The sequence below is a fragment of the Aptenodytes patagonicus genome, chromosome 2, assembly GCF_965638725.1.
Source record: "Aptenodytes patagonicus chromosome 2, bAptPat1.pri.cur, whole genome shotgun sequence".
Lineage (NCBI taxonomy): Eukaryota > Metazoa > Chordata > Aves > Sphenisciformes > Spheniscidae > Aptenodytes > Aptenodytes patagonicus.
In genome coordinates, this window is record NC_134950.1 from 5,160,506 (window position 1) to 5,184,796 (window position 24,291).

The following is a 24,291-nucleotide window of genomic DNA, read 5'->3' on the forward strand; positions in this document are numbered from 1 at the left end:
GTGACAATCCTTCTACAGCCCTTTCTTTTCCTTTTTCCTTTTTTTTGCCTTTTTTTTCCCTGTTATTCTAAGAGCCTCTGGTGATGTGATGCATATGGACATGAACTGGCTTTCTCCAGCCTTGATTCAGACATGAAAACCACTAATAGTCAATGAGTTACATTGAGTATTAGCGGTTTTTAGCTCTTGCAGAAGTGGTCAAACTTCCCAAATACATTAATTATGCCCTTCCTCACCAAATGCAGGCACCCTATTAATTGTTGTTACATTCAGTGTCTGAAATGAGAACTGATACTGTTATTTTTCTCCATTATGTTATTATTATAGATGTTGGATCTCATGCAGATTGTCACAGATGTTGGTTCTTATGCCAAACAAAAGCATGTAAGAAGGAGGCTATATCGTGAAAATGGGCAATGGCTAAGAGAATCTCCTGCCTGGTTATTATAATTTTTCCTTTGTAGAAGTTGTGATTCACCTGACCTTGGAGTTGGTTTAATTAATTCTTAGACTAACCTGCAGCGCTGGGGGATTCTCTTGTCTTGGAGTTTTATAATGGCCTCTTCTGCAATCAATCCTGTTGTCAGAATTATAGACCAAGGAGCTGGCAGAGTGCTCCCTGTAGGTACCAGGCATCCAGCAAAGCTCCATAATATGGATCAGCAGTTCAATTCAGCCTTGGGTGAAAGAAGGAAATAAAACATTTCTGGGGACAGCAATTCCTGCCCTTGGATTCCTAAGTAAAGCTGAGCTTCTAGATGGAGATCACTTTTTAGTGAGGAAATAAATGAAAACTAGTAAACAGAGTTTTTGTTATTTATGCAGTAATGCATCTCTGTAAAAGATGCAGGGACCAAGGACTTCAGAAACAGCTTTTATCATATCTTCAGAGCAATGAGAGTGTCTTTAGATTTGCTTTTAGCATGAAGCCTCTCTCTGTCAGGAACTTGCAGCCAGTTCTTCGACACCTTTAAAAATCAGTTGAGGGTGACAGGTAATTGGTCATTATAGCTTTCTATCAGTTTAAATCTACCTGATGGGCCATTTGTCAGCCTCTGTGTGATGAGGTGTGGCCAGACTCACAAGGATATTTAGGTACCTAACTCCCAGTTATTTCTGTGGGCTTTAAGCATCTGAAACCCCTTTTTGAATTTAAGCTCGCATGGTGATATTCCTGTTCCCAGCTCAGAGGTATCCAGAAAGACTATCTCAGCACAGAGGCCAGCAGTTGGCTCTTCCAGATTTGATTGTAGGTTGTCAGGCCCAAGGATCAATGTGATATCTCGGGGGATTAATTTCAACCACATGCTCCTATACCTCCCTGCTCAGCAAAGCAGTGATGCCACAGCCACTGCCTTTAATTCGTACTTGGAATGAAGCACACCTACATATGCAGAGTTGAAAAACCATAAGGGAAAGGCAGCATTGAAAACGTGTGTACTGCTGCTGTTGATGTGATGATAGCAAATGTGCTATGGATCAGGAGGAGAGCAAAGCACCCCCAGAGCTTTAACTGCGCTACCTTGTGCCACCACTGAGGAACCATTTCTCTGCTTGCTTTTCATTCAGTAAGAGGCTGGAGTTGGTGGTGGGCTGTAGCTACGAGAGTAGTTCAATACTCTGTATTGGGCACTGTGTGTGCCCAAAATGCGAGTCAGAATCCTAAACAGCAGGACAGAGAGGGAACTCATTAAACCCAGTTGTGATGGTGAAGATAGGTGGTGAGGAGTGAGTGAAGGTAAATGCACTAGGCATGTATGCTGAAATGACAGAGACTGAGGAGCTGAGCCACAGGGAAATGCCCCCACTGGCAGCACTCTCATGTAGAAACATCCATGGTTTTTGTTCAAGAGGATGCAGCGATAAGCAACACCTTTTCAACTATCAACATTACCACCTTGCTGAAGTTTCTTGAAGGGGTGGATGTTAAAAGCTGAAACATGCATTTTCTTCTCTGACAAACTTGGACACAATGAGTGTACAAAGCCATTTGACAGGGAATTTGCACTAAGGCATGTCAACGGTAAAGAAGACCTGGCAGGGTGCCCTGTTGGGAGGGCTGATGTGACTGACCTGACTCTCTTCTCTTGCCAAACATCCCCTAGACTCTCTTGGTGGCTTTCAGTGCCCCAGTCATGCCAGTTGTATTCTCCATGGCAACTCTGCCACAAGAGTGACAACCGACACACTTCTTATTTTCTCATGAAGGGAGGGAGTGTCTGGCTATTTTGTGTGCCATGGGAGAGATGGGTGCTGGGGTGAGGTGGATCTGTGACCAGGGAGGGCTAGTTTGTGAATAGCTGTACCAAGAAGTGAGACAGCCTTGTCTGCTCTTCTAAAGGAATGATTTTGTAAAGGAGCTAGTGGAAGCCTGGTTCAGTTTTCTCTTGTGTTGGAAGACTTCAGAGAGTGCCTGTGTCCCCAGCAGGAAGACCAGCTTATAATGGTGCATAGCTTGCATGGGCATTGTATATAGCAAAAGCCACAGTAGTGGATGAAACCACAGCGTTCTGAATTTTTAACTTGGCTAAAAAGATAGGAAATTCAAAGCACAGATTAAAAGATGACTGAATATTTTGGCATTAGGAAAGACTGGCTTTCAACCTTTTCTGTAACTGCAAAGCAAAGTATTTTGGAAATTTTGAGGTTTTTTGCTTTAAACGCTATTAAGAGCCTCTAGTTTTGTTTGTCTTCGACTGTGCCAGTTTCTGCATAGTGATGGACTGTGTCAAATATTCCTTAAGAGAATCTGTCTTCATTGCTTTGCTCTTTGTTAATTGCTGCCGTTGTGTTTTGTTTTCTAATGGGTGCTTATGCCTGACTGCTCAGATGTCCAGAAGCAAAGACATGATATTAAGGAAAGGCCTATTTAGGAACGATCAGAGGAGCAGGCTGGCTTGGGCATGAGGAAAACTGAAGTTAACTGGGACTCTTCAGCTGGAAAAAAGAGATGGCTTAGAGGCATTACAAGCAAAGTTTGCAAAATCATGAATGGCATAAAAAATAGTTAATTGTGTTGTCCCTTATAAGAACTGAGCTAGGTCCTAAACAAACAAGAGGAGGCTCATTATACAGTGGGTAGCAGAGCTGTGTGATTCCTTGCCAAAGGATGTTGTGGATGTAATAAGTTTACCTGAGTTCAAGGGGAGACTGGAGAAGTCCATACAAGATAAATCCATAAAAAGTTATTAATGCAGAAATTGTAGTTGTCTCTGAATTTGACCCCTGGATCCCAAAGAGTTGGAGGTGGGGGGATATGCTTGTTCTGTTCATTCTTTGGCATCCAGTAATGACTAGTGACAAAAAAATAATAATACTGGGTGGGTTATCCCTTCTGTCCAGCCCTGCATGCTCATGTTATGCTATGTTCTTATTTTGGGGCTGAGTCAAACAGTGCTGGTTTTGGTTACCTCAGACTTATGCATGAATTATGGTGTCATACTGAGTAAATTTCTGCCTAATGTGTTTGTAATGTTTAATTTGAGAAGGTTCTTCTGTTCTCCCAGGCCATCAGCCAAGGAACATCTTCTTGGGCAGGCATGAGGTGTAGTGCCTGTTTTGGGGCAAATATTACAATATTTTCTGCTATAACTGTACATTTATAGAGAGTTTCAGGTGTGCCTGCCCATTGTCAGATGTTACAGGTCTCCAGTGCATCTAGAGAACAACAGAATGTTGTTACAGATTGCATGAACTGAAGCACCAGGTGAAAAACAACTGCTTTGACGTGATGGATACTAGACTGCAGATTTTCACTGTTTCTTATTTAATTTGAGAGCTTCATCATTGTTCCAAAAAGGAACAGAACCTTCATTGTTCCTCAAGGACAGAACCACCTGGAGGGCACAAGCTCATGTTCGTCTCTCTGCAGGCTGCCAAATACAGCAGATTTTGTAGGAACAATGTGATACTTTTGGGAAGCGTTGCTGGGACATGCAGAGTTTTAGACGTTCTCCTCTTCACTGCTAAGCCTGATACATTGGTCTCTTTTTCCCTCCCCATGCCAGGGATGTATTTCCACAAGGTCTGCCTGATGAATATGCCTTTGTAACTACCTTCAAATTCCGGAAGGCTTCCAGGAAAGAAGACTGGTATATTTGGCAGATTATTGACAAGTATGGCATACCACAGGTACGAGGCCCTTTGCAGCCAGCAAGAGCAACCTTGTTTCTCTTTTGTTGCATGAACCAACTTTCTTGCCTTAACCTCCCACTCCTTTTTCCTTGTGGACTAGTAAAAATCCCTTTGCCTGCCTTTCAGTTCATTTTGCCGAAAATCCTTTACCTTTAATTCAAACCCTGGAGGAAGGTTTGCATAGACCTTGATTGTTGTTAGCATGCAGATAGATGTATTAGTTGGAAAGGGGGAGAAAAATATACTATCCTTGCTCTTGAAACCACTTTTGGGTTGTTTCGTTCAGGTAGTTCTGTTTAGGGAAAATATTTTGCCTGTTTGGAAAAAGATAGCCACACAGATGCACCACAGAGCAGTGAGCTATGTCAAGTTTTTGCACAGACTTCTAGATATCATGCAAAGGCATTATGGGTTCCCTACTTAGGATGTGGATGTAACACCTATTACTGCTCCACAACCCTGAGTCCTGGCTGCTGCAGAATTTGATCTAATAATTTTTGTCAAGTACTCTCAGGTTCTCAGAAGAAAAATGCCATAAGAGTGTAATAAAGTGCTGTCTGTTCCTATATAGCATGTTCTTAGCAGCATGCTATAGTTTTGGGGTTCGAGTGTGCTTGGGGAGGGAGTGGTTTGGATGGGCTGTATGTTTTTCTGCTCAGTACAAACATGGTGGTGATGGCACTACCCATGACTCTAAACTGGGCTGTCGGCATGGCTCAAGTAGCTATGTAACGCAGTACTGCTGCTTTGGGACTGGTATTCAAAAAGATTTTGGGAACTCGCAGTGAAGGATAGGTGTAGTTTGAGGACTTAGCTAACTGAGTTTCAGACAATGGTAAAAGGTTAATATGAAAATTATTATCAGCTGCACTTTGTTAGATGAAACATGATTTACTGTGCTACATGCATTCCTAATTCCTGCAGACTGAGAATGTGTATATCACTCAGTATTTCTTGGAGACAGCTGAAAACTTGAACTGCTTAGGTGTGGAGAGAAAAAAGCACTCAAGATTCTCAGTAATATTTTCAAAAGTGCCTTAAACTATGGTGCCAGAAGTGCCTTAGAGCCTCATGAGCCTTGTTTCATGTAAAGTCAGTAGTGGTTTGGCCACTACATTGCAGACCTGCATAGCTTACAGACTGCAGACACTTCTGAGCTAACGCTGATCTGAGCTGGCATTTCCAGCCAGCACGGAGTTGTTGGGTCAGATCTGGAGTCAGCCTACTCTGGGCTGCTTACATCAGACACGGCTCGGTGCCGATGTGGCCAAACTCCTTCCAGCTCTGCAGCTTGCGGAAGGACTGTTTGTTCCCCTGGCTCTGTGCTTTGCTCCATTCCCTGCTGCTTGCTGGTTAACTGCCTGACTTTGGTAAAAGAAGAAATCAATTTGTAAATGAACTAAAAGTGTAATGTCTTCAAAGGCCTATTTTTGCCTGCTCCATAGCTTGCAACACGGTGGGGGGGGGTGTAGCAAGGTGCTGTTAGGAATGGCTTGTGGGGGGAGAAAAGCAGAGATAGGTAGAAGGAGAAAGATGGAGGGAGGCAGTGGTGGGATTTTGATTCTGCAGTGATCAAGTGGAGTGACATGATTGAATACAGAATTAAAATGGACTTTTTTTCCACTCTCACTTGAAAATGCTTTGCTTAAGAATAGTCACTTAGGACCTCATTTCTTGTGTGTTACACTCGATAATTTTAGTCAGAAAGGAACACGTTTGAAGCCATCTGTCCTTAAACCCTTCTAACTTTCCCGTATCCCTAGGCATCGTCTCTTCTATTTCTAATTAACTGGATTAGGCCAGGAACCAGTCTTCAGCACTGACTTTAAATGGCATGGCCTGGTTGCGTCCACACTGTGTAATACATGGTCCTAGGTCTCCTCTGAGCCTAAGGCATAATAATTGTGTGTTTCAGTTTTCTGTTCAAAGCGTCTGAAATAAAGCGTGGGCAGTACTGCAGCTCAGCAGACTGTTTTCATATCAGGCAATGAGAGATTTGTCCATGTCCCATGGGACGGTTGAGGACATGTGATGGGTTCTTAAGAGCACAGAGGCTGCTGGGAAGTTGTGGAGGAGCGCAGAGGATAGAGGGATCCAGAACAGTCTCAGCTTTGTCTCTCTGCCTTTGGGTAGATGCCTCTGATATGTGCTACCAACCTTGCCCAAGCATTGCCTGGGAGGCGTCAAGGTGGCATCTGCTGAAACCATGCCAAGGATTGTACTCAGAAGTCTTTAGATGGTCATGGGTCTGCACCCAAGCCTGTGCCCTGCCCCGTCTTATTTACTAGAACAAGTGTAGGCTCCCTGTCCAACTTCATATCTCACACAAAACTCTGTTCTCTGCTCTTTGCTTGGGCTTCTCACCACACGCTGTACCATCCCTGACTTTGGGGTGTCAGTCGCAATGGAAGGCAGGCAGGAGGAAGGAGGAGACTTTGTACTTCACTAGCAAAATCATTTCTGTCTGACCGTAGGTCTCGATCCGACTGGATGGAGAGAACAAAGCTGTGGAGTACAATGCCATTGGGCTCACCAAGGACGCCGTGAGAGTGGTCTTCCGAAATGCACGAGTCAGTGATCTTTTTGACCGCAGCTGGCACAAAATTGCCCTCAGCATTCAGTCAAAGGCTGTCTCACTTTACATAGACTGCGGACTGGTGCAGATGCTGCCTATTGAAGACAGGGAAAATATTGACATTCAAGGAAAGACTGTGATTGGCAAACGCTTGTATGATAGCGTCCCCATTGATGTAAGTACTGCATGTGCCGATTAGAGCTGGGGTAATGTTCAGCATTGGCTTTGCAGCATGTGAATGGCGTTTTGGGGGTTATGTTGTAATTGACCCTTTTCCTGAAGCAGCATCACTGAACCATTACCAGACAGATTGGCATCTCATCATGTACAAGACTTGCTGTCTTTCTATGTGATACTGTCAGTATCTCCGTAATAGGGATTAAAAATGAGAAATTAATTTCATCTTTCTGTCTAGTCCCAGAATGTTCTATCGTTAAAATCAGAGACAAAATCATCCACAAATACCGTCAGACTGGGTACTGAACTACACATGTAAAGGTCTTTTGCTGTCTGATCTTGGCATTATGAATGTTTCCACCGGTGATAGGAAGAGATGGGGTAAAAAAAGAAAGCTTCTTAACTCAGGAGAGTCATGATATATTCTTAGTTCCTTAGAAAAGATACCTGATATTAAATCACTCTTGCTCCAGTTGAACCAAAGTTGAGACCTGCAGGTTGGACCTGATTGTCCAGTAGCAGTGTTAACCCAGTATAATTTATGCATGATTGTTTGGTGTTTTGAGACGTGTAATCTTTCTTAGCTGTGCAAAATGGATGGAATGTGCATATTAAATGTGCTAATAGCATTTCTCACGCAGGGGTAAATGGTCAGAAGATGCAAGGCACAACAGGAGAAAAACAAACTTTATGTCTAGACGAAATTCTAGGAAGGATGGAGGCGGTCAGAATATGTCTTGTCAGACAGAAATTTGTCCAGGATGTGGGGATTGCATGCCTCCTTATTTGTATGAAAACCTGGACCAGAAATTTAATAGGCATATTCCGGGTCTTATTAGCTCAGCACTCTTGAAGCATGCTGAGATATTGGTCCATTATTGATACAGAGGGAGATAGATATTGACTACAGGATCCATAGAATCACTATGAATTTAGCCCCATCTGGCTTTTGTTTGTATTCGTCTGCACTGTTTGTATCCAAGCAAAAGGACACGCAGTCTTTAATAATTTGCTGTCTCTGAGACTATTGCCTCACTTTGTCTTCTAGTTTGATCTTCAGCGGATGGTTATTTACTGTGATTCTCGGCATGCTGACTTGGAGACCTGCTGTGACATTCCCTCTGGACCAGTAAGCTTCTTTTTGTCATTTATTCATTTTCACATGAACACTCTTCATTGAAATCTATTACATAAATCAGGGAATATATGACAGTGTGGGATTATCATTTTTTTAATGATGATGAATGAAAGCTAACTATATAATTGGTAATGTAGCAGCGCCAGAAGAGCATTACTGCAGAGGGATGAGTATGAGGAATTTGAAGTTTCCAAGTTGCTCTTTCCTTGTCAAACTGTCAGGGGAAACAAAACCCTGAAGTGATGATGGAACAACAGGAATTCAGCATGAAATATTCAACATGTTTCCCACTGGTTTTATTTGGAAGGAGCTAAAATGGTGCCAGTTGCTGCTTAGTTTCCTGTGCCCAGCTCTCATTAGAAACTTCCACCCTCCTTTCACACTCCTCCCCTCGATCCTGGTTAAAGAGATTCATTGTTCATTTTGCCACATTTTTCCCTATTGCTTGAATGAATGGCTTTTGTGGGATTTCGTTCCTCACTACAACTCATTTAGCTGTGCGTTCTCCAGTAATGCCTATGCGGTTTCTCTAAAGCGGGTGGAAGAAGAAGCTTTCTAGCATCGAAGGCTTCGTCATGACCTTGAGTGTTTGGGTGTAGTGCCAGGTCACGGTCCTGACGGAAGCACCTCCCCTGGAAGTGAGGCCCACTGTTGGCAACGAGCAAGTGGGCCACCTCAAGACTGTCAACTGCTCCTGTCCTGCTGGACAAAAGGTTAGTTTTGAGATGAGTGTGTTTCATCTGAGACATGCTGGATGGGTTTGGAAATAGGGGTATGACACTGTGCAAGTGAGTTATAAGAAGGGCTGTATTTGTTCATGAAGCACTTTTAAGACCTAGTGGTGGAAAGCACTTCATAGAGAGCGCCAGGCATGTGTTGTTCACAGGTGGGATGTCTGTAGAGGTAATGGCAGTCTTTCCAGGTGCTTTCTCTTTACCTAATTCAGTGATTTTGATCATGCTGGTAGTCCTGGTAACAACCTTGAAAACAAAGTGGTTGTTCCTATCCAGCCTGGTTATGTGCATCCTTCTTCAAATAAAAGGAAGAGATTCTGGAGGTAAATATAGGCACACTGAAAAAATCTCATAGCTTTTAAAAGCAGTGTGCTTGCATATATTGGCTGTGACTGGGACCTCCGAGAAGCCAGCTTCACTGTCATTGCTCTTGAGGGCATGTAATTTTTAGTCTGTTCTCCACTAAAACCTAAAAACATTTTTGTTGTCCTCAGTTGCTGTGGGATTGGGCCCCTTGCACTGTTATATAATGAGAAGATCTGTCTGACTAATCATGTTTTTTTTGTCTTAGGGGGAGAGAGGTCCAGTTGGTCCTGAAGGTCCTAAAGGTCAAAAGGTCAGTAATATGTGCTAGTTCATTTGTTCAATAAAAACAACAACAACAACAACAACAAAGAAAACAGTTTCAGAGTAAGTTGAGGAGTTGATTTTGAGAAGTAAGAGTCAATTTGGCATATGACTGAGTTCAGATGGTTTTGGATGAGCCTGGGAGTGCAGGAGACTCTGGCCATCTTGTATCTTTGCTCCAGGCTTGCATTTGAGCTTCTCTGTTGCTGCTTTATGTCATTCTTAGAGTAAGTGTGTTCCAAAATCTTTTCCTGTAGCTTCTAAACTGTCATTTTTGCAAGTTAGTGTTATTCACTAGGTCATGCACAGCTTTCATAAGTCACCTGGAAAACCATGCGCTGCTTCTGTGCTGTGCCTTGCTCAGCAGTAATAGATACCCATCGGTTAGGTAGCAGCCTCCCAGTCACACTCTGCAAAACTTCCTGAGACTAGGGTAAAGGATTAGCCACAATCTGTTATCCTTAGCAAGATTGTCTGAGTCATGAGCTGATGTTAAATATAGGCCACTTTCCTCAGGACTCTTCTTCCTAGATAACAGTAGGAGAGTGGTTGTGATCTCTGCTTCAAGTTTCACAGTGCAACCTCTATATTGTCCTGCATATTCTGCAAGCTTCTTTGATATGCACATGTGTACATTCAGCATACACACATTTTCCTTCTGTGCTTGGTTACAAATAGAGCTGCGAGACAATTGACTTAAAGGGAGCACTTGTATTGGAAGAAAACAAAGATTCACAACATTGCTGAAGCGGTGAAAGTTGGTGGTATTGGTCGTTCCCAGTTTCACCATCTGTGTGATTAGAAAGGTGTTTGGGAACAATTTGTATTCAAAACTATTTCTATCTGAATCACTTCTGCAAATCAGTCACTGAATTTATACCTGTTTAGTGAATAAACTAATTGCATCCCACCAAAAGTTACTCAGTTATTATGAAACACTGTGGGAGGAGAAAGGAGAAATCTGGGTCTTGGAAGGTCAGACATCCTCAGCAATGTGTTGTGGGTTTTTTTGGCAAGGCTTGGTCCTCTGTCTGCAGGGAGAAGTTTTGGATGATGAGGAGATGTGTTTTGGAGTATGTTTTATGCTGGCATGAAAGAACACGGGCACATTAATGCTCAGATGTGCCTGACTGAAACTGCAGAAAATGTTTCCTTATGCTTCCACGCGTATATAAATAGCAACTTTCTATTTTAATCTGTGACAGCTTAAATAATGATGGGCTATTTTGAAGAATGGCAGAACCATGACTGTTGTGAGGAGGTTGCAGAAGGACGATGATGATAATAGTAAAAGCACCCTGCAGCCACATCCCGTTGTCTTTCACTGCTTTGACAAGGTCTATGTGCTGGTGAGGATGTCTGTAATACGTAACGTGGCACGCTGCTGGGCTGCAGGAGATACTAGTCGAATACAAAATAGTGTATATCCAAGCACAGCATCAGCAGGTTTTCTGTAATAGATCCCAAAATGGCTGTCCCACTCCTGCAGGTAGGTTGCTGAAGAGCACTGCAGATGTGTGTGACTTTTCCCTGGCTGTATTGGTCTGAGACTTGTGTACAGCTGAGGCAGGACTGCGTCACAGTCTCAGGGAGCTGGCGATGATGCCATTTAAATCCAGGCTCTGACAACAATTTGGTACAAATGTGACGATTTGAGACAAATTACTTAGTTTCTCTATCTTGCTAAATAAGGCAAGTAATAGATTTTGCTCCTGACTTGCAAAGATGTTGTGATTAAATAACGTATACCAGCCTTGACAACAGTTCTTGCATCGCTATTGCCAAGGACCAGCTTGTCACAGTCCCTGCTCTGTGTGCAGGAACCAATATCTCCTCCTCTCTCTCTCTGCAACGTTATCAAGCTACCCAGGCTAAAATGCTGGCTATGAGTAAGAAAGTGAATGCTATTTGCAACTCCCCAATATTACCACCTGGTACTTTATTAAGGCCCCACAAAAATATGCATGGCTTCTGCATTATGTGGTCATAAGTGACAATAATATGTTTTAGGATCATTCAACTTGGGTCCTCATTTCTGAGGTGCAAGGGTGGTGTTTTAAAGCTTTGTTGCTGTGTAATGAGGAGGGCTGTAAAGCTTTTTTAAGGTAACAAATATCAAAGATTTCCATTTTTTACTTGAATCCAAAAGCTGGGGCTTCAGGAAACACTAAAAAAAAGCCAAACCATAAGATCTCTACTATACTCTTAGGTTTGATTAGAACAGGCTAACAAGCAAGTACAGCTTGGGGTTTGGTTTTGTTTTGTTTTCCCTAGACCAGTAGTAGCTGGTGGCTTTTTCACTCTTTATCTAAAGAAGGAATAATAGCTACGTGGTTCTTTCTGTTTTCTTTTTAAAAAAAAGGTCAGTCTGAGCGTGTGTTAGGTAAAGTGAATGTGTCTGTCATCCATCTGAGTTGAAGATGGAGAGACTGGTGTTCAGGCTCTGTTATCCTGAGCTCCCATAGCGTATTCCTTCTTTTAGGGGAGGAGGTTTGGACAGGCTGTTCTTATGGTACCCTCTGACCAGTGGAAATATATGAAGTGTATAAGCAGTGCGGGAAGATAATGAGTTTCTGTTCCTCTCTAATTTAAGTCTCCAAAGGCAGGGCAAAACAGGAGATGAACACTTCTGCCTCAGTCATCCATGGTGCCAAACTGAAGGTAATGCCTGGAGACACAGAGTATATGTTTTGGAAGGAGATACAGTAAAGGATGGTATTGGGGAAGAGTGAGGCAGGAAATAGCTTTGGAAGAATTGGCTATCATGCCTGAAGCTGGGTCCTATTGATAAATTTTAGATGCTAACGACAGCCCAGTCTACTTTATTTTTCTTCCGTACTCGCCCTGCATGCTGTGTTGTTTGCAGGCAGCCAGCTTGGCTGGTTGGGGCACTGGGCTGATGGTCAACAGGCTTCTGCTCTCTTCCCGCACTTCTATTGATCCGAGTTTAGAGAAAATCACTTCTCTGCGAGATCTGTTTTTGTCCACGTCATAGAAATGGCATTACTTACCTGTCTTTGGGAAGTTTGTGAAGTCCAGTGTATTAGGCATGCTCTGGCAGGATGTATTTTTTCCTCCAAATTAAAAAGGAGTTTTGGTGTACTTTAAGTGATTTAAAAGAGATGGTTGCATAAAAACTTCTATGAATTTTGCCACAGCCTACTTGAATTGTCTGTGACACTGTTTTTGCATATAAGGTACTTGCTCTGTGAGGTTTCTTTCTTTTGGCAAAAAATGATAAAGGTTAAAGAAAGAAACTTTAATATTTCCTGTGCTTTCAAAAGCCTGTCTTCATCTGAGGACAAGAAAGCATGATCCAGACAAATGTTTCAGTGTCTGGTGCAGCTAAGCACATTTTTGGGGGCATAGATCAGGACAAATTGAATAAAGCCGCAAAATTAAATCCTACTGTGGTCCATGTGGGGAGATTTGGGGAGTACAGGGGTCATTGGACTTATTGCTGCCGTGGTACTGGAGGGCCCTGCTCCGGGTCTGAGACTTTTTCCGCTTGATGCCATGTCTACGCTGAAGTCCAAAGTGCCTAAACTCCCTACAAGCAAAAGACGGTGGGAGGTATGAATAGGTGAGGACATGGTATTTGTTAGTGATGGATGGGGAGCTCAGCACAGCGTATTTCCAGTATATACCTTTTGGGTGAGGATCAGGCAGGAGCTAGGTAGAGGTGTGTGGGCAGAGCCCTCTGCTCTCCAGCAGCTCCGGTGCTAGAGGAATTGTGAAGGAACTGCTGGCAGCTCTGCACATAGCTTTAAACTAGTCTTAATAATGGGTATATCCTCAGCTGGTCCTTCTTCCAGTTTTGTGGCTGCGGAGCAGTATGTGAAAATGATTTGCAGGTATTTTTTTCCGCACTTCTGTTTTTGGCACCACTTTTAGTTCCGTATCTGATGAATATTTATGAAATGATGCATCTTCTTTGATTCTTCATCCCTTTCACCCATGTCCTTTTTAGGAGACAAGTGAAGAAAAAGTTTTGTTTGGTTTTTGATTGACCATTTTTCTCTTTTCCTCCCTATGTATTTGCTTCTCCAGTTTCATTCCTCTACCCATAATTTGTATGTTTTCAACTGTCTTTTTTCTGTGTTTCCTTCCCTCTCTTCCACTGGAGCAAGCAAGGAAAGTGACTGTGCGCGTGTTGCACACTTCTGTGAGGGAAGGGAGGAGTTAGCTGATCATGAAAATTTAGTGTGAATGAAAACAAGGGGGTTTGAATTTTTTAAAAAACAGCTCTGAAATCTTGACAATGTTTACAGGTTTATTTTTTCCATATTTTAGGTATACACCTTCTAGGTCTTATGCAAGCCACCCTTCCAAGTCCTTCCTGGCTTAATAGAAAATAAAGACTTCTGAAGTATGTCACAAGAGAAAGCTCTCTGCCTTGCCAGTGCACCCTGAAGGCTTCTAGCAGTATTTTCATATGAAAAATAGAATATAAAATCAATCTGAGAACTTGGACATTCAAGTCAGTGAGGTACACCCAGTCCTTATGGCAGGAGCTAAAATCTTGGCAGTAGAGACTGGTGGGACCAGAAGTGTCCACAATCTCAGTCAAACCCTTGTTGCACTGCTTCCCAAAAAATCAAAGCAACGGAAAGCTGACCACAAAATACAACCACTGATGTAGTACACTTCACAAATGGGTCCAACATGGAGGTGTAAGGGGAAATCTCATCTGTTATTTCTATGCCTGTCAAGAAAGGAATTAATTAACTCTGTGGTATTAACACCCTTTCTTTTTCAAGGGAGAAAGTGGCAGCCAAGGGCTTCCTGGGCTCAGAGGAGAAAAAGGAGAGTCAGTAAGTAAGAAATAACAGAATGATCTTATGTAAGGAGATGGAAATACAAGTAGTTGTTTTCTCCTTTATGGTGAGAATTTGCTCTCAATGTCAATGTGCCCTGTTGAATATGTTCCCTCTGCTGGACCTTTATCCCAGGAGAAAGCTGATCTTTCTGGCACTCAATGGCATTTCTTGGAGGGGGAGAAATGGGTGGCTTCATCCCTGAATACAGCTGATAACTGACTTAGTATTGGCCTTCTAATTAAAATATGTAACTTGGGTGTACTTGATTATAGCACAGCTGCACATCCGACGGGGACAGTATGAGGCAACTCTACACAAGGAAGATGAAAATCTCTCTCAACTCCTTTATATTCAGATGACCAAGATACAACTTTCCCCAGCTGCAATTAATGCAAATGCCAGACTGAGTTTTTAGGCGAGAAAATCTTTAACCCTATGTAAAATTCATTCTAATAAGGGTTGTTGGCATCTTTGATTTTGGAAATATAATACCAGACTCTGCCCTGAATAGAAAATAAGATGTTTTCCTGGCTGCAGTAGGAGAACTTGGGATAGGTTTTCTATTTTAATCTGTCACTGAATTTTTATCAAGGAATTATGCTGAAAGAAAATTACTTTCCCTATAGTAGCTGTCCTGTGACTTGCGAGTCTATATATGTATAGATGTGATATATGTGGATAGATAGATATATCTCGGATATATAACAAGGAAAATATGAAATATATATTTATAGTGTCATTTGACATCCTTGCTATCAGTTGTACCTTTTCCCCTCTTCTTTCATTTCTAGGGCAGAGCCTACGGCAGAGGAGAAAAAGGAGAAAAGGTAAGATCTAATCCTTCATTGGACTAATTAAATGAGAGTCACTTGCTGTTGCCTTCCGTAGCTCAGAGGTTGCTTTTGGAGTGCACAGGATGCAAGAGATGTGATACAGTTGGATCTTCGTGGGGAACTTTTATATTGTGTTATGCCTCCTTCTGCAGAAAAGCTTTTGAGTGTTCATTGCTTTTCCTTTTCATGTTCCTTGAGTTTCCTTTGTGCATTGGCCATGTAAAATGCCATCAAATTTAAATCATAATCTTTGCTTTGTGTAAGCAGCAGTGAGTTCGTGGAGGATAATGCAGTAAAGCAACTGGCTGGAAGGATGAAAAACAAAGGGAAAGTATAATTTTGTGTTTATTGAATTTTCAACAAGATTAAATTTGCATCATGAGGAGACTGCCACACTGTTTCTTTTCATTGTATGTTTTCATTAATAACCTGAAGGACAAAAGCTGGAGTATTTTCTTACTGCAAATATTAGGCAGGACAGAGTATTAAGACGTGGAGGTTAAAATTGAGGATACAGAATAACCACTGGAAATTGCTAGGTTATCTATCTTGGAAAATGCGTTCAATGGCGATCAACAATGGGAAACAAGTAGCATGACTGGACTAATTTGCATGAAAAAAGATGTTGGTTTCCAGGCAATTCTGGCTGCAAACTTCCTATTCCCCACAACAAAATGAGGCTGCAGACCTAGACTGCAGAGAAGTAGCTCTTTCTCTCTGTAGCTCCATATCACACCTGGTTGTGGGTGTTTTCCTTACCACCAAAATGAAATTTCAAGTTATGGGGAACAATGGAAAAAGATTAACAGGAGGGTCTAGGAGATAGATGGATGTATTAAGGAAGAAGTTATGGTCCATACTGAAAATGGGATTAAGAATTTGTGGAGCTGTTTTCCAGGGGGTCTGTGGCTACTCGATTGCTCAGGGAATTTAAAATAATATTGGATTGTGGTCTGAAAGGAAGAATGCTGCACTAGCGAGAACATGGCATTTATGGCCATTGCATCTTCTCATTTGTTCTTTCTATGATTATGATATATTGATTGTATATAGTGGTAATGCATCATATGAAATTACAATCTAAATGAGGGTTGCTCATGGCAGGAAATATTATCGAGCCAGGCTAGAGACATGGGGGCTATAAAGCACACATTTCTGCATCCATCTTCCTGCAGTCCTCCCACTGACAGACACTATTTAGCCTTTGAGACTCAGGATCCAGCCTTTGGAAACCAGCTTCTGATTTGCAGGTGGTGAGAGTCAGCAGTCTGATGGCAAACACGATGTTTACAATATGAGTTGTGCTGCAGTTGAAGCAAGTTCTTGTTTTCTTATGTTTTGATCTCTGCAGAAAAGTGTCAGAAAACATCACTCCATCTGTATTATTGTCAAGCCTAGAACAATAGGTCTGCAAGTCTGGATTGGAGGGGAAAAAATAAAAAGACCCCACAGTATGTGCAGAACTTCTTTGACTGGGATAGCCAAACAACACTAATTGGCCCAAATTAATGTGTAGGCAGAGAGATCCCTGAGTTTATGGCCAACTTGTTTTGTTTATTTGGTACTTATGCCAGCTGAGGCAGCTTGTCCTCATCTGTGGAGGAAGTGTATTTGGTACCCGGTGTGTTTGTGCCCCATGTCTGCCCGATGGCTGGGTGTCAGTGCTGTTGCCGATGGAGAGCAAAGATATATCAGCTGTACATTGCTGGCTTGATTAAAAAGGGAGCCTGGGGATACAGAATCATAGAACATCTCAAGTTGGAAGGGACCCATAAGGATCACAGAGTCCAACTCCCTGCTCCTCGCAGGACTACCTAAAACTAAACCATATGACTAAGAGCGTCATCCAGATGTTCTCGGAACTCTGACAGGCTTGGTGCCATGACCACTTCCCTAGGGAGCCCGTTCCAGTGACCTATCACCCTCTCTCCATGAACAACCTTTTCTTAACGTCCAGCCTGAACTTGCTCTGATGCAGCTTCGTTCTATTTCCTCGTGTCCTATCGCTGGTCACCAGAGAGAGGAGATCAGCACCTCCCCCTCCGCTGCCCCCCTTGAGGAAGCTGTAGACTGTGATGAGGTCACCCCTCAGCCTTCTCTTCTCCAAGCTGAACAGACCAAGTGACCTCAGCTGCTCCTCCTAAGTCTTGCCCTGAAGGCTTTCACCATCTTAGTCGCCCTCCTCTGGACACGCTCTAATAGTCTGATGTCCTTCTTATATTGAGGTGCCCAAAACTGCACACAGTACTTGAGGTGGGGCCGCACCAGTGCATGTTTGGCATGGGACAGTCACCTCCCTCGACCAGCTAGCTATGCTGTGCTTGATGCACCCCAGGACATGGTTGGCCCTTTTGGCTGCCAGGGCACACTGTTGACTCGTATTCAACTTGCCATCAACCCAGACTCCCAGATCTCTTTCTGCAGGGCTGCTCTCCAGCCTCTCGTCCCCCTGTTTGTATGCTTAACCAGGATTACCCCGCCCCACGTGGAGAATCCGGCACTTGCTCGTGTTGTGTTTCATACGGTTGGTGATTGCCCAGCTCTCGAGTCTATCCAGATCTCTCTGTAAGGGCTCTCTACCCTCGAAGGAGTCCACAGCTCTTCCTAGTTTAGTATCATTGGCAAACTTAGTTAATGTACACTTGATTCCTGCATCCAGATCATTTATAAAAACATTGAAGAGCACTAGCCCTAAAATTGAGCCCTGGGGAACCCCACTGGTGACTGGCCACCAGCCTGATGTAATCCCATTTACTATAACTCTTTGAGCCTGACCCATCAGCCAATTGCTCACCCAACGTATTATGGACTTGTCTAGCTGTGTGCTGACACAGTATCCTTCTGGACACTTTGTCCAGAAGGATACTGTGAGAGAGAGTATGAAAGGCTTTGCTAAAATCCAAAACTAACTACATCTACTGGCTTCCCTTGGTCATCTAGATGGGTGACCTTGTCATAAAAGGAAATTAAGTTGGTTAAGCAGGACTTTTCCTTTATGAACCCATGCTGGCTATGACCAATGACTGTGTGGTCTCAAGTGTTTTTCAATAACTCCCAGAATAACCTTCTCCATAATTTTATCAGGCACTGAAGTGAGACTGACAGGCCTGTAGTTACCAGGGTCTTAATTCTTTCCCTTCTTGAAAATTGGTGTAACATTTGCCAGCTTCCAGTCGACTGAGACCTCTCCAGACTCCCAAGACTGTTGAAAAATAATGGAGAGAGGTCCTGTGATAACATCACCCAGCTCTTTCAGTACCCTGGGATGAATCCCATCGGGCCAGAGGCTTATGTACATCCAGCTGAAGCAGCAAGTCTTGAACAAATTCAGAGTCTGCTAGGAGTTTATCATCCCCCCCAGTCATGGTCTTCCAACACAGGGTTCCAGGGGTCCCAGGGCCCATCATTGGTGTTGAAGACAGAGGCGAAGGCAGCATTATGTGTCTCTGCTTTGTCTACGTCCCTATTTGTGAGGTGACTGACCTCATCAAGCAATGGACCAGTGTTATCTCTTGTCCTCCTTTTGCTGTTAACATATTTTAAAAAGACCTTTTTGTTGTCCTTCGCAGTGCTGGCCAGCTTGAACTCTAATTGAGCTTTGGCCGCACAAATTTTCTCCCTACAGTGGCGAACAGCATCTCTGTAGTCCTTCTGTGTTGCCTGTCCTTGCTTCCACTGTCCATACGCTTTCCTTTTCCACCAAAGTTCTAGAAGATCATCCCTGCTCAGCCAAGCCGGCCTTCTGCCCTGCTTGCTTGACTTCCAACACTTTGGAATTGCCTGCTCCTGCACTCCTAAGAGATGGCTCTTAAAAAGTGACCAGCATTCATGGACCCCAATACCTTCAAAAGTAGATTCCCAGGAGACCGTACTAACTAGCTCCTTCAGTAGCCCGAAGGTTGCTCTCCCTGTATCCAGGATCAAAGTTTTGCTAGCAGTTTTTCTCCTATCACCAGTGATTTGAAACTCAACTACTTCATGGTCACTGTGACCAAGACAGCCACTTTGCCTACGAGTCCCTCTCTGTTTACAAACAAATCTAGGAGGGCACCTTTCCTAGTCGGCTCCCTTAGTACCTGCACCAAGAAGTTATCTTCAATGTGCTTCAGAAATTTCCTGGACCTGTTTGTGTCCACTGTATGATATTCCCAGCTGACGTCTGGGAAGTTAAAATAACCCATAAGGACAAGGGCAGTTGATCTAGAGATATCCCTTAATTCCTTGTAGAATAATTCATCAGTGTTGTCATCCTGTCTGGGTGGTCGATAGTAGGATCCCACAAAATCCCCTTTATTTGCTTTCCCCTTCATCCTTACCAAGTCGATCTCAACCGTGTCATCGCCAACTGCAAGCACCACACAATCCAACCCCTCCCTTACATACAGCACCACCCCCCTGCCTCACCTGCCATGCCTATCCCTCCTGAAAAGCCTAGAACCGTTCATCACGGCACCCCAGTCCCAGGACTCATGCCACCAGGTTTTGCATATGCCAATGAAGTCGTAGCTCTGGGACTGGGCCAAAGCTTCTAGCTCCTCTTGTTTATTCCTCATGCTGCATGCATTAGTATAAAGACATTTCAAATGTGCTCCAGTGTACTCAGAACATCATAGAGCAGACTGAAGGACCTCGCTAGCACACCCTTCCTCAAACATTGGCATGCCGCCCCCCAGGCTTATCTCTAGCGACCCTGGTTTTATCCCTTTCCCCCTTCAAATCTAGTTTAAAGCTCTTTCCATGAGCCCTGCTAACTCCTGTGCAAAGATCCTTTTCCCCCTTTGAGACAGGGATACCCCGTCTGTCACTAGCAGGCCTGGTGTCGTGTAGACTGACCCATGATCAAAAAAACCCCAAATTCTGCTGGTGACACCAGTCACTGAGCCAGATATTGATCTGCTGGGTCTTCCCGTTTCTTCCCTCATCATTCCCTGCAACTGGAAGGATAGAGGGGAACACTACTTGTGCTCCTGATCCCTTAACCAGTCGTTCCAAGACCCTGAAGTCTCTCTTGATCACCCTGTGACTTCTTATTGCAACTTCATCACTGCCTACATGAAAAAGCAATAACGGATAATAATCCGAGGGCTGTACCAGGGTAGGAAGTTTTCTCGTCCCATCTTTAACCCAGGCCCAAGGGAGGCAGCAGACTTCCCTAAGAAGTGGGTCCAGTCGGCATATTGGGCCTTCTGTTCCCCTCAGAAGAGAGTCTCCTATGACAATGACTCGTCATTTTTTCTTTATGGAAGTGGTTTTGATGCAGGGCGTAGGCCGACTTAACCTTGGTGACACCTCCAACCTAGATGAACCATCATCCTCATTATTGTTCAGTTCCACTTGCAGAGCCTCGTACCTATTATGCAAGGGCACCTGGGAAAGTGGGGGAGTCATGGAGGAGATGTGCCTACTGCGCCAGGCAAGAACTTGTCGCCATTGCCCCCTATCCCTTAAGTCCCTGCATTCTGCTGGGTGGGGAGAGGATAGGGAATCCTCCATATCATGTGTCCTGTCTGCCTGACAGGTCTGTCCCAGGGATGGTAGGGGGCGGTTCCAGTAGTCTGTCACCTCCCTCTCAGACTCCCTGATCCTCCTCAACCCACTCACCTCCTCCCGGAGCTCTGTCACTAAGCGGAGGAGTTCCTCTCCCTGGGCGCACCTCCCACAGGTGTGCTCACTGCTGCCGTCCAGTACTGGTGTAAGAGCAGGGCACAGCCTGCGGCCGGACACCTGGGTGGCAGCGTGTTCCCACCGGAGCTCTGTCTGGGCAGCTGCGTCAGTCGTGGTGGGTGCAGAGCTTAGAGAGGCCGTGGCTTTCTGCCGGGTGGATACCATTGCTCCCTGGTTGAGCAGGCAGAGTTACAGTGCCCTTCCTGCACGCCCTGCCGCCACAGACTGTCACTAGCGCTCCCCAGGGGTTTCCTTTATATGTGTGGGGGCTTGGCCGCCATTGTTCCTGGCCCTGCCCAGGTCCCGTCAGCCGCTGTGGCGCGAGCTGCGGGCTCCTGGTGGGTCTCTTCGCTCCTTTCAGATTCCCCAGGTTCGGGAAACTCCCCTGTACACTGCGCTAGAGCGCTCCGCTGCCAATCATGCTGGCACTAGAGCTGCTCGCCTTGGCAATGTGTTTGTGTGTATAATTTTTCCCGAACACAGAAGATCATTTTTAGGGTCAGCTTTCAGGTGCAAAGGTGAGCCTTCAACAGCAGAAAGGGGTAGGACTGTACGTGGGGGGGATCAGCTATGCAGGTGGTGTGCATACGATGGATCACTATTGCATGTAGGAGCACAGTACCATGTCTTTGTCTTGATGTCAGAAGAAGTGCCTATGAGAGGGAAGTAGCCAGAACCACGGGGAGCTGGGATGCAAGTGCCTGCAATGCTAGTTGCCACCTATACTCCTGAAAAAAAGAGGAGAGCCTATGAAATGAAACCCTTCCCAGATAGGAGAACACCTGGAAGGAGAAGATTCATGTGGCTCCTTTCTGTTTGCCTGCTGTGCTGTAATGGCTGCACGAGTGTGAATTCTTGTTTTCACTCTGGCTGTGACAGCTTTATGTTTCCTTGATTTTTATGGGTATGGGCCAGTGCTAGGAAACTGGATCAGAGATGCTGGACTTCAAACAGCTGCAGTCTGTGCAATCGTTGCTGTGCATGTGCTGTGGGCTCCTTTATAAACACAAGGCTCACATCCTAAGTGTTGATAGAATGAAGTTATCTCACCTTTGAAAAGACTGACACGACGAGATTAAACTCATCCCCTTGTTATAGTATTGCTCTTCAGCTGTGCTAGTGCCAAACACCTGCCAGATCATGCTTTTGCCAAGTATTGTGTGTAGGGCAATTATGTGAGGTCTGAGGCATTTCTTGGAGGGCAAATCCTTTGCTTTTCCAGGAGGACAGCAGAGGCACTGGCCTTGCTTCTCCAGGCCATTACCTCAGTTATATCATTAAGTTAAAGCCAAAATGATGCTTGTATTAGAATACATAACATGCCAAGCACATCATTAGTGGTAAACCAAAAGATACTAGCAGCTGTGGCTAAAAACCTAATTCATGTCGACATGAGGTCTTGTGTGACTTTGAAAACCAGGAAATTCACTGTGATGGCTCAAGCAACAGCCCAGCATGTTCTGCCAGGCCTAAATATCCCAGCCTGGTAGAGGATGCTTTTTATGTGCAGAAACATGCATTGTGCACAGATATAAAAAAAAGGAAAATAACATAATGCATCTACAGGTGCTCATGTAAACTGCTCTCAAGTGGATTTCCTGGTTAGGTGTGATTCAGCTGCCACTGCTTTGTATTGGGCCTTAAATTTCCACTGTTGACTGTCATCTTTCAGCCCTCGGAGTGTTTAATCCCTGTGGCATTAGATATAGTCTGTTATATTTCTGCTCATAAACGTGTGCCCCTTTACTGTGTGTTCATTCACTTGTTTTGCACACACTTATGTTATTGAACTGATTATTATACATGGGCAAATATCGAATTCTATAACACAATCACCATGAAAGGCAATGTTTTGGCTTTATTCCATAGGTTATTCAGATGGATATTTGCTAGACCAGATGGCCTGGTCCTGCAAGGGTTATAACTCAAATCTTCAAACTTCTGTTGATCCAAGAGGAGTAGGTGCAGGAGAGGAGTGAGGACAGAAGCAACAGCTGTAGAGCATTTTTGAGGATGATTCAAGCAAGATGGGGTTTCAGTGACTCTTGATCAAAGTCAGGGAAATCATGTTTGACAAGGGAGGTTCTGTAAAGTATGAGCTCTGCATTCCTGGGGCACAGCCATCCACATCGTGAGCCTCCGTACAAAGTTTACCTTAGAGGCTTTCAAAAACTTACACCCTCATCTTGCAAATTACAGAGTATTTCTCAATGGTGCTGAGCCACCCTTCTAGCATCCTAAAGGCCAACAGTCTTAAGAAGGCTCTGCAGGTTGGAAGGTGCTTGGAAAAGCATTGACTTTGGAGAGGATATGATGAAAATCTGTCAAACTTTGAGTGGTATGGAGGTATCGTAGGAAATTATTTTTCACTGTTTCTTCTGTTGTAAAAACTAAGGGGAAGCAAATGAAACTAGCTGATGGCAAGTTTAAAATGAACAAAATGAAGTTGCTTTTCATACAATAGGTATTGGAGCTCCTCTTTGTAGTCTGCTCTGGAGGTTAAAATTTTGTGTGTTTAAAAAAGTGCGTATGAGTTAACTAAAGAGAGACATCTGCAAACATCTAGTCAGTACAAAGACATTATCTCTGCTTCAGGACGTCAGCGAGTCTCTTGCAAACTGTGATTGGTGATAGCAGGACAGTAGGCTGGAGAAGTCTCCCATAAGGCCACTGCTGCAGATGGGATAGGAGCTAGCTAGACCTTTGGCCTGACTGCTGGTAGCTATTCTTAGGCTTCTGTACAGCTCTTGAATATTCTTAACACCCTCATTGCCCAGAAGGGGACAGAAGTTTCCATAGCCCACTCAGAGCTTGGGCCAATACTGTCTATAGCTGTTGAGGAAGAGTAGGAAACACAAGAAAGGTGACATGAAACAAATGGGTCAAGTGATCACTACTGTGATTTTCCACAGGAAACCAATCTGTCGGAGGAGAAAACTCTAACCAGGAGCACCCACCTTCTGCAGAGGTGGTGGATGAAGGTTTCATTATGGTTTACACTGGGACTTCCCTCACTAATGTGTTTCCAAGAATATCCAAGCTTTCCCTTTGTGCTTTATCTGTTTCCTTTCATGCTAATAATCACATACGCAGCAATGACTATGCGAAACAACTTTAGTAGATTAAGTCTATATTCTCCTAACAATTTTTTTTTCATGGTAATGACTCGCTCTGATAAAAATGCAGAAGGAGTATTATAGGATTTCTAACGAGAATAAAACCTCTGAAGTGGCTTGGCTTATTAGAGATGCAGTAACTGCAAGACCAAGCATAGAAAAGAAAAGCAGGCAGATAGTTAAGGCTCTGGGCTAGGCTGCAGGAGACCCAGGCTTAAAACGGGTGCAACAGATTTTCTGACCTTGGGCAAAGCAGCTAGTCTTTGTTCCTGCACAATGAAGCTGGAGAACCTCTTTCCCCCCAGGCTTTGTATATCTTGCCTGCTAGATCCTTCAAACAAAGGTTTTGCTTCCCCTTCCTTCACTTGTCTTCCAAATTGGAGTTATTGCCATTTTTAGGGCTTCTGGAAAAGCTGTGGAAATCTACCCTGTTAGATACAGTCTATCCACACAGAGCCCTGTGCTCTCTCTCT

General features: G+C 43.9%; 1 protein-coding gene across 1 annotated transcript in view; it reads left to right on the forward strand.

Annotated features, from left to right (window-relative positions):
* Positions 1-24,291, forward strand: part of COL22A1 (collagen type XXII alpha 1 chain) — a 211,580-nt gene that overhangs the window by 66,997 nt on the left and 120,292 nt on the right. Inside the window, exons 5-11 of the mRNA XM_076329048.1 lie at positions 4,008-4,131; positions 6,609-6,884; positions 7,935-8,015; positions 8,624-8,737; positions 9,330-9,374; positions 14,146-14,199; positions 14,997-15,032. Of these exons, the coding sequence (XP_076185163.1) occupies positions 4,008-4,131; positions 6,609-6,884; positions 7,935-8,015; positions 8,624-8,737; positions 9,330-9,374; positions 14,146-14,199; positions 14,997-15,032 (730 nt within the window). The remainder of the gene's footprint in view (positions 1-4,007; positions 4,132-6,608; positions 6,885-7,934; positions 8,016-8,623; positions 8,738-9,329; positions 9,375-14,145; positions 14,200-14,996; positions 15,033-24,291) is intronic.